General features: G+C 37.8%; 1 protein-coding gene across 9 annotated transcripts; it reads left to right on the plus strand.

The window, feature by feature from the left end:
• Nucleotides 1-270: 270 nt before the first annotated feature.
• On the plus strand, nt 271-15,649 carry CCDC196 (coiled-coil domain containing 196). 9 transcript variants are annotated; one of them, XR_009264560.1, is made up of 11 exons: nt 271-334; nt 2,408-2,611; nt 2,710-2,862; nt 4,132-4,228; nt 4,922-4,972; nt 6,911-6,988; nt 7,203-7,286; nt 7,787-7,865; nt 8,250-8,391; nt 15,210-15,268; nt 15,450-15,484. XR_009264560.1 is itself a non-coding variant. In XM_058739358.1 (10 exons), exons 2-10 carry the CDS (start codon nt 2,562-2,564, stop codon nt 15,567-15,569), a joined length of 771 nt encoding a protein of 256 aa, XP_058595341.1. In that variant the 5' UTR covers nt 271-334; nt 2,408-2,561; the 3' UTR covers nt 15,570-15,649. The 9 variants fall into 9 exon arrangements, 5 of the variants coding, with proteins under 5 accessions (XP_058595341.1, XP_058595342.1, XP_058595345.1 ...); XR_009264562.1 differs by having other exon boundaries at nt 7,790-7,865; XR_009264561.1 differs by having other exon boundaries at nt 7,806-7,865.
• The last annotated feature ends 895 nt before the right edge of the window (nt 15,650-16,544 follow it).

Below are 16,544 nucleotides of genomic sequence, written 5' to 3' on the forward strand. Positions count from 1 at the left end.
TAACTTTCTACTGCAGGAAAAATCAGTGTTCAACTTCCCTCCTTTCAATTTCTAATGGTCATCTATAGCTTCACCCTCCCTACCTCTGTCCCAGAGTTAATGTAGTCTATCAATTATCCATTCAATACTAGTTTTTGATTTTAAGCTCTTTTAATGTATACATTATGACAAGATAAATATTCTTCTTGAAGTCAGATTACAAGTTGGAGAAATGGGCTTCGGAATGTTAGGGAATAAAAGGTGCTGATTGGCCACTGAAAAGAACATATTCTGATGTCAGAATAGCAAATATTCTTCCCTGTTCAATCATTTGCAAGCAAGGACACAAAGGAAGGTGAGTTGGATGCTGCCTGTCCATTAAGTGTTTTAAAATTCTAACATTATTCTGCCAACCAAACATTAAGACATGAAATTTAAAGAGGCTCTGCTTTAGTATCAATGCCATTATTGTTCTCTACTATTTGATACCACCTACATCTACAGTCTAAAAAAACTATTAGTAATTAGTCCACTTAGTTCCTTCTTTTAGCTAGTTTGTTCACCCTCATTAAATCCAAACTTTTCATGGGAACTCTTAAGACAACCAGTGTGAATTACATTGTGCTTCATCTGATATGACTGTTCTAATTTAATGTCATATTATACTAGCTATCATACAAAACGTACAAGTGGCCCATATTTGCTTTAGAAAATGTATTTATAGAGACTGCCTAAGAAGGTTCGCTGTAGGGCGCCTGGGTGGCGCAGTCGGTTAAGCGTCCGACTTCAGCCAGGTCACGATCTCGCGGTCCGTGAGTTCGAGCCCCGCGTCGGGCTCTGGGCTGATGGCTCGGAGCCTGGAGCCTGTTTCCGATTCTGTGTCTCCCTCTCTCTCTGCCCCTCCCCCGTTCATGCTCTGTCTCTCTCTGTCCCAAAAATAAATAAAAAACGTTGAAAAAAAAAATTTAAAAAAAAAAAAAAAAAAAAAAAAAAGAAGGTTCGCTGTAGAAGATCCTGATAGGAAATATTTATCAGATCCAACCAGGGGCAGATCCAGGTTTTTTGGGACCCTGAAGTATACATAATTTGGAGATTTCCCTCTTTCTAAAAAAAGAATACAAAATTATGGATATAAAATGAGGTATGGAGCCTTTGAGAGAAGTTTGTAAAGATAAAGGGCTCTGAAGTTTAAGTTTCATCAGCCTCATATAAATCAGCCTTTTTTGTACTTTGTATTGCTTAGGGCATTAAACAATCCCCAAACCCATAACAACCAAAAACACATGAAAAAGTAAACACCTGACATGAGCCAGGAACTTCATATAATATTATATTTAATTCTCACTCAAACCTTTTGCCATTCTCATTTTTACAAAAATGGGACCCGAGGCTCAGAGAATTTGGTAACTTGCTCGCAGTCAGCTCACTTCTCACAGTGAAGCCAAGATTCAAACCAAGATCGACGAACTAAATCTTGTGTTATTTCCACTACAATATTCTGCCTTTAAGGTTTCCCAAAACACAAAGAGGTTAAGTTACTCTGGAGGATGCCCATAGAAGATGCCCAGAAATGCTCAGTCAGTACTTGAAATTGACATGACTTAATTCATATTTGAGAACATCACTAAAAATATTGCCCTATAGCTGTGTTTAAAGGGCTTGAAGAAAAAAATAAAAAATAAAAAAATAAAAATAAAGGGCTTGAAGAAACAAATGTGTGACTCTTTGGTTATTTTCTGCTCACTAAGTTACATAGATGAAGACAGAAAATCTTAGTCTAGGAGAAATGTGGTTCTAGCAAGGGAAGAAAAATGGAGGCCGAATCAGAATCTGGAAGTAAGTGTAAATTTGCAGTCTCTCAGGAAAAAGCCTGGCTGTGGAAGGACATACCGATAGTATGGATTTTTCACAAATTATGTCTCTTGCTATGTGTCCAGTATTATTCTCTCTTGTCCTGTAGTATATCAAGTTTTGAAGATAGGAAAATAATGATAGTTAGCTCATATATTGCTCACTATTATATCCATAGCTTATATTTGCCAGTTTGGCCTTTATTTTTCAAAAATGTCTCTTAGAGGTTTTTCTCTTAGAGGTTTTTCTTCTACCCTCAGAAGGTAGATACTCTGTATTTATATTTTCCTTACTCACAGAATCTGGACAGTATGTAGTAGACATTTAATGGAGGTTACTTGGCATGGAAGGTGGTGTTAGTGAGTTATTTTTGACCAGCCACTGTTTTCTAGGAATTCCATAATATAGATGTGTTCTGATTCTCTGCCCCATTCAATCAAAGACTTCAGGATAAAACTTTGGGCATTGGTTAAACCTAAGGAAAGAATTGATCAGATGTATCTAACAGTATTTTCAGTCAACAAGCTGTCTCTGATGTTGGAGTTACTTAAAAGACCTGTTGATTCTGTGGTCTTAGGGCCATTGTGACTCAAGCTGTAGCTAAAACCAGTCCAATGCAACAGACGTTTCAAGAACAGCAGCAGAAAAATGATGACCTAACTGAATGGAACAAGAAGGCACGTATTTTCAAGAAGACATCTCTATTCTTAGAGTAGAAATTTCCCTTCAAGATGACAAGTGGTTCAAACCCTTCAGGATCTTACTTGCCCTCAAAAGTAAGGTGAGCCTTGAACAGATGCCAAGTGGTAACTATCCAGAAGGGAAAGGAGAGTCTCTATTATTAACCTAGGCTAAAGACAGATATTATTCTTCCCACAGATGTTCCAAAATAGATGACAACTACTTGAAGGAATTGAATGAGGACTTAAAGCTAAGGAAGCAGGAACTGCTAGAGATCCTAAAACCTCTTGAAGATAAGAACAATCTCTTATTTCAGAAGTTGATGTCTAACTTGGAAGAAAAACAGAGAAGGTAAGGGCTCCCTACTCAGGATTTCCTAGAGGGGAAAAAGCTGGAGAACTGTAATCCGTAGGATTAACAATTATTATTTACATTTTTAAAAAGGTTTAGACATTTAGCTATAATAGATAAAGAATTTGTAACCACAAATCAGTGGCAAGTAATCTTTTATTTACTTTTAGTAAAATTACATATGACTCAGCCCTCATCTCAAGGAGCTACAGTTATCACCCTTCTTCCCTAGGATGCCCACCCGAGAAACAGAGAAGAGCCTTTAGTATCGTCAGTCTATCATGGTTACACTGATAGCTCCTTATACATGTTTGTGGAATCACTTTAGGGTAGATGACTCTGCTCTTCCCATGCAAAGCAGGGAAACAGAAAAATTTTCTGGGCCTAGGAGTCTTCTGGAGGTCTGGCCTCTTTAATATGCTAGGCAGATAAGGTCTCAACTCTTAACTAGAGCACTCACTGTTCTTGGGACCCACCAACTTTGTTTCCTTTCCAGTCTCAAAGAATCTCACCTTAATGGATCTACCTTCATTCTCTACCCTTACAGTAAGCATCTCAGGGAGCCCCGACTTTTGGAGAGCAAAAGCCAGGCAGAAAGTTGTGATCAAGCACCAGCTGCTTACAATGCAGAAATAAACGTCTCTCAGGGCAAGAGAACACAAAGGCTTGCTTCGCTGCTTATAATTAAGGAGGAAAAAGTACCATAAACATAAGCATAAATTAATGTTTTTAAAGAATAGAGTCTTTGACTCACTTGGTATTGATTCAGATTTTGTTAGAAACTTCTTGATGGCTTGGATTCTCTGAGAGCTACCATAAGGATATAAGTGGTTTCCCCAACTAACTCAAACGTCTTTCACATGGAGAAGCAATACCAACAGAGACGGGGTAGGACATAATTCTTGGATTTATGCTGAAGACAACATTCTATGAACTCCTTCTTCACAGGGGCAAAACACCCTTTCTACCCCAAAAGCCATACACCAAAATATTTTTCTGAAGGAGTAAAGAAGAGTCTCACTGGCTGTTGGAGGCCTAAGTTTTGAGCATTGTTGAACACAGAATTCATTTTAGAGCACATAGCTGAGGCCAATGTCGACTGGGAATGAAATCATCCCATAGAGAGCTACTATGTCCAGAAGGAATTCTGTAATCCCTATGACTTCGGCACCCATCTCTCTCCCTTGACAGAACGCTTTCTGACTGCTTGCAGAGTATTAATACTACCCTTTAGGAAGTATTAGGTTTTGTGACGTCTTTCCATTCTAGTCTACAGATCATGAGGCAGATCATGGCAGGGAAGGGGAGTGAAGAATCCTCAGTCATGGAGCTCATTAAGGAAGCAGAGGAGATGAAGCAGAATCTGGTAAGAGGTTGGTGGGCATTTCAGGGAATTGCCTCCTGAACAGGGCTCAACTCAATTACTACCATCAGATGTGGAAGGAAAGACAGTTCATCTCTAGCATCTGAGGCTCCAATACTCCTATTTCCTTCATCTAGAAAGGGGTCAGATGAAATGTTGGGCAAATTCAAGACTTGGTAGCAAAAATTCTATTTCTTTTTGACTCTTAAAAACTTTTCATTTAGGGGTTAGTAATACAAGCATATTAACCCTTCACAGTTCAGAAAGAATAGAAAATACCAAAGTAAAATAAAAGAAATAGTTTGCTTCAGGAGACTCATAAGAGTTTAAAAAACCAACAAGGTAAAGGATCTTAAAAATTATAAATTAGTGGTCTAAGCCCCAGAGAAACTTCTGTATGATCAGAACATCTTAAGTGTTGTGTGAGGAACACGTTTCTGTTGATATCATACTATAATTACCATAATTATAGTTATTATTAAAAATCATTATTATTTTTTTATTATCATCATCATCAAACTCATCTCTCATGTTCCTGGATTTTGAGCTAGGTCTATTTATTGCCTTCCTTTATGGTTTGTTTTATACCTGTGTCCCCATCCCTTTCCCCTCATTATTTATAATTTCTTCCAATTTCACTTTAATGACTGGACAAACACGTTTCTGTTTGTTTGGTTTCCTCCCCACCCCCAACAGGAAAGGAAAAACAAGATGCTTCGGAAGGAAATGGAGATGCTATGGAACAAGGTGTGCCTCTAAGGATCTCTTGTTAGAATTGTCTTACAGACCCTAATGCAAAGAACTTCCCTCTCCTCTGTCTCCTCTGTCTCCATTTTGTCACGTCCCGGCTTCCATCCTTGCCTCCTTCCAATCCATCCTTCGCACAGCAGCCAGAGTGATATTTTTGAAATAATCAAATCACGTCGTTATTCTTATGGAAACCATTTATAGCTGCTCCTTATTGTGGCATAATGTGGCTGTTGCCTGCCTCTCTCTTCTCGTAGAAGTCTTCCCCTTACTTTCTATGCAACCCACATGGGCCTCCTTATGGATTCTCAAACATGCCCAGACTCTTCCTATCTCAAGGCTTTTGCTTTACCCTGGCCTATAATACTATTTCTTTTGGTTGGCTCATATTCATGCTTCAGGTCTCTGCTTAAATGTCACCTCCTCAGGGAGGTCCTCCTTGTTCACTCTATCTAAAATAGGGCACCCCGGGGCGCCTGGGTGGCTCAGTTGGTTGGGGGTCCGACTTTGGCTCAGGTCATGATCTCGTGGTCCCTGAGTTCCAGCCCTGCGTTGGGCTCTGTGCTGACAGCTTGGAGCCTGGAGCCTGCTTCAGATTCTGTGTCTCCCTCTCTCTCTGGCCCTTCCTCCCTCTCTCTCTCTCTCTCAAAAATAAATAAACGTTAAAAAAAAATTTTTTTTTAATAAATAAATAAAATAGGGCACCCCTTCCTCACTTTCTATTATATAACTCTATTCATGTCCTCCATAGCACTTTTTATAATTAAACTTATTATTTTTATTTTATTATTATTATTATTATTAATTATGATTATACTTGTTTCTTATCTCCCTGACCCCCTCTGGAATACAGGCTCCTCCAGTTTCTTGATTGCTTTGTTCATCTCTGAATCCTTAGCATGTAGCACAATGCTTAGAACATAGTAGACAATAAATGTAAGTTGGATGGATGAATGAATGAATAAATACCTAATTCTAATTCTCCTATGATTTTGCAACAATCATGGCATTGCCTAATATATAATAGTAGGGCCTTTTGCTGGGAAACCAGGTGGGAGTGGATGTTCCTTTGTAGTCTAAGTCGTTGGGATTTGAGTGCTTTTTCACAGACGACTAGAAGACTAGAAGAATAGATTGTGTCTTGTGATATAAACAGTGTGTAGTGTGATCTCTGACTGCTTTTTCATATTAACTTTCCACAAATAATCAGGATACCATCAAGTCTTGCATCTTGGCCTGAGATCTGCTCCTACTTCTCAGAGGTAGCTACAAATCAGTTCTGTGAATTGTCAGTTTTAGTTCTTCTGTTTTTGAGTCCTTGATAAGAACTATGCCAGCACAATTCGTCTATGAAAACCCAGCTTCTTCAAAGCTCCCAAAAGATTTTAAAAGGGATGTCCCTGTATGTTAGCTTGTGATTGGCTTTCCCTACCCATAGTTTTAGACAGCAGAAAGTGGAGAGAGAAAAACAGTATGGTCAGGGGTTAAGAACATAAGCTTCAGGGTTCACAAGATCTGCTTCAAATTCCAGCTCTGTACTTTTGTAGCTGTGTGACCCTAAACAAATGACTTAGCCTCTTCAAATATCTTTTCCTCATTGGAAAAGGTAGAAGTAAAAACAGTCCTGTGAGGCTTAAATGAGAATGTTTGTAATGTAGTAGCATATTGTAAATAAGTAAAGACATGTGCAAGTAGCTTATAGTACTGATGGCTTATAATAAGGGTACAGTTAATAGGTTTTATTGTTATAAGTTACACTAAAGAGACCAAATAGAAGGACTTGTTCCATTCTGAACCCCATTTGGTAGTACACTTTTCTGGTCGAACCCTGACAGTTTCCTGACTGGCAGAAACCAAAAAACCTTGACTTATATTGGTTTTCCACTTCCCTCACTAATTCCCACTAATTTAAAGCTTTGCCAAAATGTCTCTCTACAGACATTCGACACAGAAGAACTTGGTGATCAACAAAAAGCACCGCAGATAAAAAACAAAGCCGACTTGCAGGATGGGAAGGCAAGTGGACTACATGTTACTTAGAATTTCAGGGTTGTTGATGCCACACTGCTGGAAACAGCCTGTTGACAATCAGGGCTAATTTGGGCAGGCAAATAGGCGGGATCTGGGCCTTGAGGCCTTGAGCATATGCGTGTTGGATTTACTGTTGGCTGAGACATTGTACTTCTTTCCCGGGACCTTCTCTTCCTTTAGCTCTCTTCTTTTGTCCCAGGTTCCCAAAACCCCCTCCTCACCTAGGAAGACCAAGAATGAACTGGAGACATCATGTGCAGAGAAAGTGAAAGAGAAAAAGAAGGTAGTGTGATCTTTCTGAATGGTAGGGGCTTTTAGAGGTGATAGAATGGAGATTTTTAATAATGTATTAGTATGCTCCTGAAACTGATACAAGTTTTATAGGAGATGTGGTTCCTTTGGGATATCATATTTGAATCAGAGTGGCATTGCAAGTTTAGGGGAAATAACGTTAACGAGGGCAAAGTGGGAGAAACTATACCAACAATGTAACTCCACAATAACTATGTGATGTCAAAACAATAGCTAATTTGTTTTTGAACATTTATTTAGGGATATTATGCTTGTATCTAATCTTCTCACAACAAATTTATTCATAAAAATTGATTCTATTCATTTAGCTTTTAGCTTTTAGAGCATGGATTGTACCGATGAGGGCTACTAGAAGGACTGTGCAGTTGAAACCAATTTATTAGTGAATCTATGACAGCATACTTTGGCTATGAAGTCTTTGCAGCATTTTGAGAACGCTGATTTCTGATCTCAATTTATTTTGTCACCCAGAAGCTCTTTCTTCCACCAGGAAAAGCCACAGAGGAAAATGGAATGGGTCAGGTATCAGGAACAAGCCAACATTCTTCAGGTACTAAGATCTTCCAAGGTTGGACATGGGATACAGTTTCACTCAAGTAATACAACGTCTTTTAGTTTCATAATAGTAATCCCTATGCCCTCCTCTGGATTACCAATTATCCTGCTAAAAGAAATGTTCCATGGCGAGATTGCTGTGGAAACCTATCTCCAGCTTTGCCTTGAATAACTTAAGATAAATACATTTTTTTTCCTTTAGTCTTGATTTTGTTCTATTTGAAATGGGGGTGGGGGGAATCACAAATACTTTCTGCCCAACTTTAAAGACTGAACATGATGGGATCATTTTAAACTTCTGAGTAAAAAGGTTTCAAGTAACAGGTGGTTTAGAGAAGCCAATACTATATGTGTAGCTCTGAAAAATGTTCTCCTGTAGAATGGCTTTAATGGCAAAATGATGTAGTTGAGAATTGAAGCCTTGAAGAACTACCAGAAGGCCAATGACCTGAAATTATCACTGAACTTACAGCAGAATTTGGAGCCAAAGCAAGCATATTTTACTGTTCCTGGGTCTTGAGGTAGGTAAAGTATCGATATACATGTGGAGGTTTTATTTTATTTTACATTGAAAATTCCATTCCTTGCAAAGTGATTACCACAATGCCTGGCACACAGTAAATTAAATGTTAGTAGTGACATAATAAGTTTTATAACTATCATTATTTCTCAGAAGCTCTGATAAAGTAAGGATTCCTCTGGAGAAAATGAATTTTCTTTTGTAAAAACTAAATTACATATTATGTACTTAGTATATGTAGCTGATACATAGTTGACACCTGATAAAATTAGTTTCCTCCCTACTTCCTCCATTTTCCTAGGAATTATTGTAGTTTGATCTCATGAAGGCCAAAGAGATAGCCATCTGACAATGGGTGTGAGTTTTGCCAATCCAGATTTTTCTCTGAGATTTTCAGTGTTTCCTCCCCCCTCCCAAAGAATTTATGGCATCATTAGAGAAAACAGTATATTTTACCATAAAAAAAAAAAAGAAAAGAAAAGAATAGGGGCGGCTGGGTGGCTCAGTCAGTTAAGTGTCCAACTTCAGCTCCAGTCATATCTCATGGTTTGTGAGTTCGAGCCCCGTGTTGGGCTCTGTCCTGACAGCTCAGAGCCTGGAGCCGGCTTCAGATTCTGTGTCTCCCTCTCAATCTCTCTACCCCTCCCCTGCTCGTGCTCTGTCTCTCTCTCTCTCAAAAGGGAATACATTTAAAAAAAATTTTTTAATAAAAATAAAAGAATAGCTTTTGAGGGACAGGAGAAAAGTTTCTTAAATTTTCAGGGATCTATGAATCTGAACTCTATTTTTTAATTTAAATTATTTTTATAATTTAAATTATATATTTTTTAATTAATTACGTATAACATGTAATATATACAAAAGAACGTACGGAATATATGTAATTGTGAAACAAGATAATAAAATTACCCCCCATGAATATACCAGTCTACTTAAGAATGGGAAAATACTTAGTACAGATGCTCCTGTGTGGAATCTGAATTCTATTTTAAAAAAGACACATGCAGTGAGAAATCATGGTTAGGGGATGACAATGTTTTATTAGTATTGGTATCAGTATGTATATCTCTAATTTCTTCTCAATCTTATTCTATTAAGGGCTTGAACAGCTGATAAAATCACACAGAGCACATAAGATTAAATAAATATGTGAGTAAATCAAATCAAAGAGAAAATAAGTTGAAGCCAGGTAAATACATGAAAATACATGATGAAAGTATTATATATAGTTGGTAGAAGCAGGCTTCAAACTTGGTTCTGGATTTCCCAGAAAAAGAAACATGGGTTTACATTGTCCACAAAATAATAATAAACCGATTGCTCAGGAGAAATATAGATTTTACTAGAACTGAGACCAGAGAGAAATTTCTCTTCCATGGAGATGGGATACTCTACATATGTTATAGTAGCTAATGTCCTCAACAATATTTCTAAGGTGAATTCAGAATCTAAATTTCCTAGCCTGTTTCTTATCTTTGTTGGCACAATATAATAAAAAAATTATCAATCTGAAATTTTTAAAAAGCAATGGGTCAGTTCAAGATGATTTGGTCCATGTGCACAGCACACTATTAGTCTGACTTGGCCCATAGATAAAATTTACAAAATCTAGATGGCTGGATCTACTACCCATCCTTTAACCCTTGTTCTACTTATATTTTTTCTTTTAACTATTGCTTGATAAGAATTGGAAAAGAGAAAGCTTGAGATTTTCTTCTCCAATAAGAACCTGGAATACAATCAGAAGCAATATAAAGTCATCATGGTATAAATTTAAAAGATGGAGGAGAAGAGGGTATGAGAAGGACAGATTCTTGTTTTACTTTAAAATTAGCTGAAGGTCATTTCAAAGGATCTTAGAGTAAGGAGTTTAAAATCTTTTAGCTCCAGATTCAAATCAAGTCAAGATTAGTAAATAGTGAAGGGTTCCATTTGATTCAATCACCCTATGGAGATTTTTTTTTTCTTCCTTGCAGAACGTTGAATCTTTGAACTTTGGACTAGGGCAGCCCACAGATCGTACCCTCTTTTCTCTTATCTCCTCTTTATGCTTCTGGAGAATTAAGTGATAGGGCACTAAATTTCCAGTTACTACAAATGAAAGTAGCTACAGGCATGTGTGACCCATTACTGCTCTGTCTTATTGATTGTGCATTCACTGAACACTGATTATAGGCCAGTTTCATTTTCTAACACCCACATAACACAAAATCTTTGGGTTTATTTGAGCCTAAGTGGATCTGAAATCTGAGTCCTAGATTTTGTTTATGTTGACTTCTTTGTTTGATTATTGAAAAAAGAACAAAAGAAGCATTAGTTTTCTTCGTAGAGGGATTTTTAAAGTAATTATGTTAAGATAACATTATCAACAGTGATATGATACGGTTTAGTCATGCTCAGTGTTTCCCAACTTCCCTTAGTCTATTTTTTATTCAGTATGTTCTGTTTAGATTGACTTCCTTAATTTCCTAATGCATTCCTGGAAAATAAAGTTAATATTACTGTTTTATTATTTTTTTAAGTTTATTTATTTAAGAGAGTGCATGCATGCATAGAGTGGAGGAGGCAGGGAAGGGAGAGGGGAAAGGGGAGTGACAGAGAAAGAATCCCAAGCAGACTCTTCGCTGCCAGCACGGAACCTGGCCCTACACCGAAACTACAAGCCACAAGTTTATGACCTGAGCTGTAAATCAAGAGTCTGAGGCTCAACCTACTGAACCATCTAAGCGCCCCCAAATTCCTATTTTAAGTGGAAAACCAATAATAGTTTTCCATAATAGAAAGTAAACTTAATAAGTATACTGAAAACAAGATTTTAATGTTCTAACCAGATGCTAAAGCCTGAGGTCTGTTTTATCTTTATTAGGAAGTGAGATTAGCATGGTGTAGGGAGTTTTAAAGCAAACCTGCACCAAACCGAAAATTTCTCCTTGATGCAATCGAGTTTGAAGAATTGAAAAGGGAGTCATTTTTTCACTGTGATTTATATAGCATTTAATGCTGTGTTCTAGAACCTCCTAAATTTATTTCAGTTGCCACTCAAAATCATCTCACCATCAAATTCTGGAAACAGTACTTTAATAGAAAAGCTCTGGTTTTACAGTCAGATATATGAGCCACAGGCCTTACTCTGAGGCTAAACAGTTAAATAACCCAGGCAAGTCATTTAGTTTCAGTTTTTTCTTTGCCTAAGACAGTAAAAACATATTATAGAGCATATTGAAAACATGTGGTTTTGGGTAATGCTCACAATAACTCTCTAGGGTAGGTATCATAGGACAAAAAACTAGTTCAGAAAAGCCAGGCTTCTGACTCCATCTCCAAAGTTCATCTCCTAGAATGTGCAGAAAATGCCAGTGTTAAAGCATATGATATCTCATGACCCTTCCACATCTAAAAGCTATGATTTAAATCCGAACTTATCAACTTTTTAATATGTAATCGTCCCAATGAAGACTCATACTCCTAAGGGTAATTTGTTTAGTAGTAAAGGAAACTGTTCAAAATGGGTTCACAGTTTGTAATTCTGCATTTAGCCCAGTAGGTGGCACCAATCACATCCAGGCTTCTAGTCCACAAATAGTGGTAATTCAGGAAACCTGAAATATCGTCAGAGAGATTGGCCTTCTATTACTCTTAGGACAAAATGTGCTACATTTATATATCAAATGAAAAACAAAACTATTGATGTTTTCTTCCATGCTCTGCACTGAGGTGTATTACTGGCAGCCTTGATTAGACCTTAATAAACTCCATATTCTGCTGTGCAATCCTTACCTATTATTCTATGCCTTGAACTAGAGTTCCCTCCATTCCAAATACATCCACTGTCCACTTCCTCCACAATCCCTATCTAATACTGTTTCTTTCCACCACAGAAAAGTCAGATAATTGGGACACTGAATTATAAAATGAGTTGGGCAATTGTACACGGTGTTGATTTTTTGAAGTTTAAGTCCTTAATACTGTTCCTAGATACAGTTCATTTTCCTCTAGTTTCAAAAGAATTGAATTTCACAAACCTGTCTTAAAGGATGAAGTGTCATTTTGGACACACCTCCCAGCAAATCAGGGTCTAGGCCCTTCTGTTCTAGGCATTTCCAAATAGAAAAAAGGTTTCTCCCACTACTCTTGGCCAAGAATCCCTCCTCCCACACAAACCGTCCTGTGTGCTGGTTGGCTGTGTTGCAGTGGTGTGATCTATTTGGTTGGCAAGATACAATCTTGTGTTAATATTAGTTTGTTATACTTTACGCAATCCATACTTGCAAACCCTCTTGAGGCCCTGGTTATATATAGCATTACCTTTGTCAATCTAATCTGTTTGGCATTCCGCCTCGCCTAGGCTTATAGAAGAGAAAAACATTTTAGACCGAGTGAAGTCCTTATGGACATGGGTCACATGTAAAGGGATTTTCTTTCCCACCAGTGTAAAATTACAATTTGACCCAGGCTATGGAACAGTCCTTCCCCAGCCTCTGTAGAGTCAAGAGAACAGTTCGTGGTCTTTGGCAGCCATGTATCTTAGAGAGCACAGGCATGAAATAATCTTTCAATTCAGTTGAATTTTCCATCATGCCTGCTGGTAGTTTAAAGACGAAGTTTATCTTCGGCAATAATATAACTGACGATAAGACATTTGATTCTGACAGACTTCTTTTCTCTCCTCCCCTCCACCTCCTCTCCCCACTGAACTCATACTCTTGGCATTTCCTTGAGTTCTTTTGAGAAGAGGCTGAAGGTTGGATGTGAATATTTTGCTACACTTATAAATTCAGATGAAAGCCCAGTGAGGTGGGAAATGAATACTCTTGAGACCTTATTTATTCTATAACTCTCTCTGTTCTTAAAGCAAGTCATTCTTCCTGGCTTTAACCTTTACTTCACTTTAGTATTACTCTTCCTGATGGCTGACATATACTCCAGTAAGTGCTGTCAAATAATGTTAAGCTAAAATGCTGGAAAACAGGGTCAGAAACCCACAGTTAGCTCAAATCTGGGTCCCTGATAAATATGTTTTTAGGTTTGTCTATTTATTTTAAGAAAGAGAGGGGCGCCTGGGTGGCGCAGTCGGTTAAGCATCCGACTTCAGCCAGGTCACGATCTCGCGGTCCGTGAGTTCGAGCCCCGCGTCAGGCTCTGGGCTGATGGCTCGGAGCCTGGAGCCTGTTTCCGATTCTGTGTCTCCCTCTCTCTCTGCTCCTCCCCCGTTCATGCTCTGTCTCTCTCTGTCCCAAAAATAAAATAAAAAACGTTGAAAAAAAAAAATTTAAAAAAAAAAAAAGAAAGAGAGAGAGCGCAAGCAAGGTAGAGGCAGAGAGAGAGGGATATAGAGAGAATTCCAAGCAGGCTCCATGCTGTGAGTGCAGAACCTGACATTGGGCTCGAACTCAGGAGCCATGAGATATTGACTGAGCCAACCTCAAAAGTCGGAAGGAAGCTTAACCAACTGAGCCAACCAGACACCCCTTAATATGGACTTTTTAAAGCTTTGAGGCAACTTGAACCTTTTGTGGATTTTGTTATTTTATTTTATTTTGTTTTGTTTTGTTTTATAGAGAGGATTCACGCAAGTGGGGGAGAGGGGCAGAGGTAGAGTGAGAGAGAGAATCTTAAGTAGGCTACATGCTCAGCATGAGCCCAACTCAGGGCTCAATCCCATGACCCTGGGATCATGACCTGAGCCAAAATCAAGGGTCAGACATTTAACTTACTGAGCCACCCAGGCAACCCAACTCGAACTTTGAATGTCAAAGTTAGGTTTCTGTTATAGTAGTACTACATAGTAGTTACTATAGTTACTACTACTACCTATAGTAGGTTATGAAGTTAATTTTGAATCGAAGTCATTTTTTCACTTCCTATAAAACCCCACAGAAGTCCAGGGGAGAATAAAATTCTTTCTTCCTAAAAATAAATTTTGAAGGTTGAAAAAAATAAACTGTACCTTTATTAATATTATGATTATTTCAATGAGTGACAATAGCTTCCAAACTTTGTAATATCACACACTTAGGAAACTCAGCAGGATTATTAGGATAGGGTTGTCATATTTAGCAAATAGAGGATGTTCAGTTAAGTTTGAATAGCAGATAAATAATTAATGTTTTAGTATAAGCATGTTCCAAATATTTCATGGAACATGCTTATACTAAAAATTATTTAGTGTTTATTGAAATCCAAACTTAACTGGGTATCCTGGCAACCCTAACCTAGGACAGACTCACTCCAGAGTCTACTTAAACGCCCCACAATTCTTCCCCCCCCCCCTTTTATTGTCTCTCTTCTTCTTCATCTCAGCCTATGCCTGTCATTCTGTCTGCCTCCTTTTTTTGTCCCCTCACCCACCTTTATCTTTTATGTTATCTACTGTCCACAGTTGGCCATTTTTATGGAATATGTATCTGGGTTATCTGAAATATATATATATATATATATATATATATATATATATATATATATAAAATTTATCATCCCATTTCTTCATGTAAAAGTTATATTAAACATATGCTTTGTAGGCTCTCAAAATTATTTCTACTTGCATATAATCCTCAAATGATTTGCTTCCCTCCGTGGGACATGGGCCCTCAGCAGGGAAGGGTTTGCCACTTGAACTCTAAAAATACTGTTTGAAGTTATTTTCTAACACAATTACAAAATCCACATTAATGCTAATGCCAGAGTCATTCTACAGTGATGCAATGATATGTGATGTGTGATGAATGTTAGTAGCCTTACAACTCAAAATAAAACCAGGTTTTGTTTTGTTGGGTTTTTTTCCTCAAAGAAAGCTCCCATTTTCCTAATGTTTCCCACAAGGTACTGTGAACACTACAACTACCAGCAGATTAACTACCAGCAAAAACGAATCTAATGTGGTAAGAACTACTTTCATTTTCAAAATTATTTTAAAGGCTTGCATAGTGTAGATTTTTAGAATTTATTTGTTGAAGTACATTCTAATTTAATATTTTTAGGAGATTTGTAAAGTGGGTGCCAGGGCACTTGATGTTTTAACTGTTTTTTGGGTTCCCCTCACCCCGCCCTTCTATGTTGTAGAGAATTCTGGGATCAAAAACCTACACAGAACAACAAAGAGCTAAAGGAAGTCAGTTTGATGATGTAGGAGGGAGGATCTTTTTTCTGAGGTCACTGCCAGATGAAGCTCTGAAGGATTAGAAGGCTTTCACTCCGTTTGCTTTGGACAGATTTAAAGATGAGGCACAGCCATTTGTGTTAATTAAAATCTCTCAAACCTTTGTTTTATTGCAGTTTATTCTGTCCCCACTAAATTGGGTGGAAATGCTAGTTAGATGTTTGACCTTAAGCATGTCAGGAATTTAGTCATTTAGGGATTGTAAAATAGTCCCTGATTATTTTGATAGCTTTTGATTTTGAAATGACTAGGTTCAAACCACATTGTATGTTGTTAACAAGTCCATGAAAGGCTGTTCCTCTCCACCTCTGAAATGTTTCATTCACAGATCCATCACTAACATATGAGCAAAAGTACATACAAAATAAGGAAAATTATAAGCCTTACAGTTTTTTTACTCTCTCGTCTATCATGTCCAACTGTCCTAGTTTGCCTCCTAGTTATCTGCCTCCATTCTGCCTCCTCGTTATCTTTTCCTTTAATATCTCCTACCTTCCTATCTTCTACCTAACTGTTTTAGTTCAGGCCCTCTTTCCTGCCTAGATTAGCACGGCTCTTAATTGGTTTCCCCTCTCTAGTCCCTCTATTCTATCTTCCACAGCACCTGAAGCTGTCTCTTCTAAAAGAGGAATGAGCTCATGTCTCTTTCCTACTGGTTTTCCATTGACTTTAGTATAAAGTCCAAACTCCTTCATAGACCATATAATGATTTACCTTCTGCCTATGTCTCTAGCCTCCTTTTTCACTGTATCTACCTTTCTTCATATATTGAGCTCAACAGACCTATTTGCAATTCCCCTGATGTGCCATGAGGTCTATTATCTCCATGCCTTTGCATAAAGTTGATTCTTCTCTCCTTGTCTATTTGCCCATTAACATTTGTCCATATGGCTGAGTTTGGTGCCCTTCTCCCATCCCAGCAATTCTCAATTTTAACTATTGTATTAGAATCTCCTTGGGAGCTTTTAAAAATACCAATTCACTTGGAGAGGGGCCAA

This window comes from Neofelis nebulosa, chromosome 7 (assembly GCF_028018385.1).
Source record: "Neofelis nebulosa isolate mNeoNeb1 chromosome 7, mNeoNeb1.pri, whole genome shotgun sequence".
NCBI classification, from domain to species: Eukaryota; Metazoa; Chordata; class Mammalia; order Carnivora; family Felidae; genus Neofelis; species Neofelis nebulosa.

Coding starts and splice junctions, on each gene's coding strand:
- CCDC196 (XM_058739358.1), top strand. CDS start 2,562: ATGACAAGTGGTTCAAACCCTTCAGGATCTTACTTGCCCTCAAAAGTA. Junction 2,863..4,131: donor TTGGAAGAAAAACAGAGAAG/GTAAGGGCTCCC, acceptor TTTCCATTCTAG/TCTACAGATCATGAGGCAGA. Junction 6,989..7,202: donor CCGACTTGCAGGATGGGAAG/GCAAGTGGACTA, acceptor CTTTTGTCCCAG/GTTCCCAAAACCCCCTCCTC.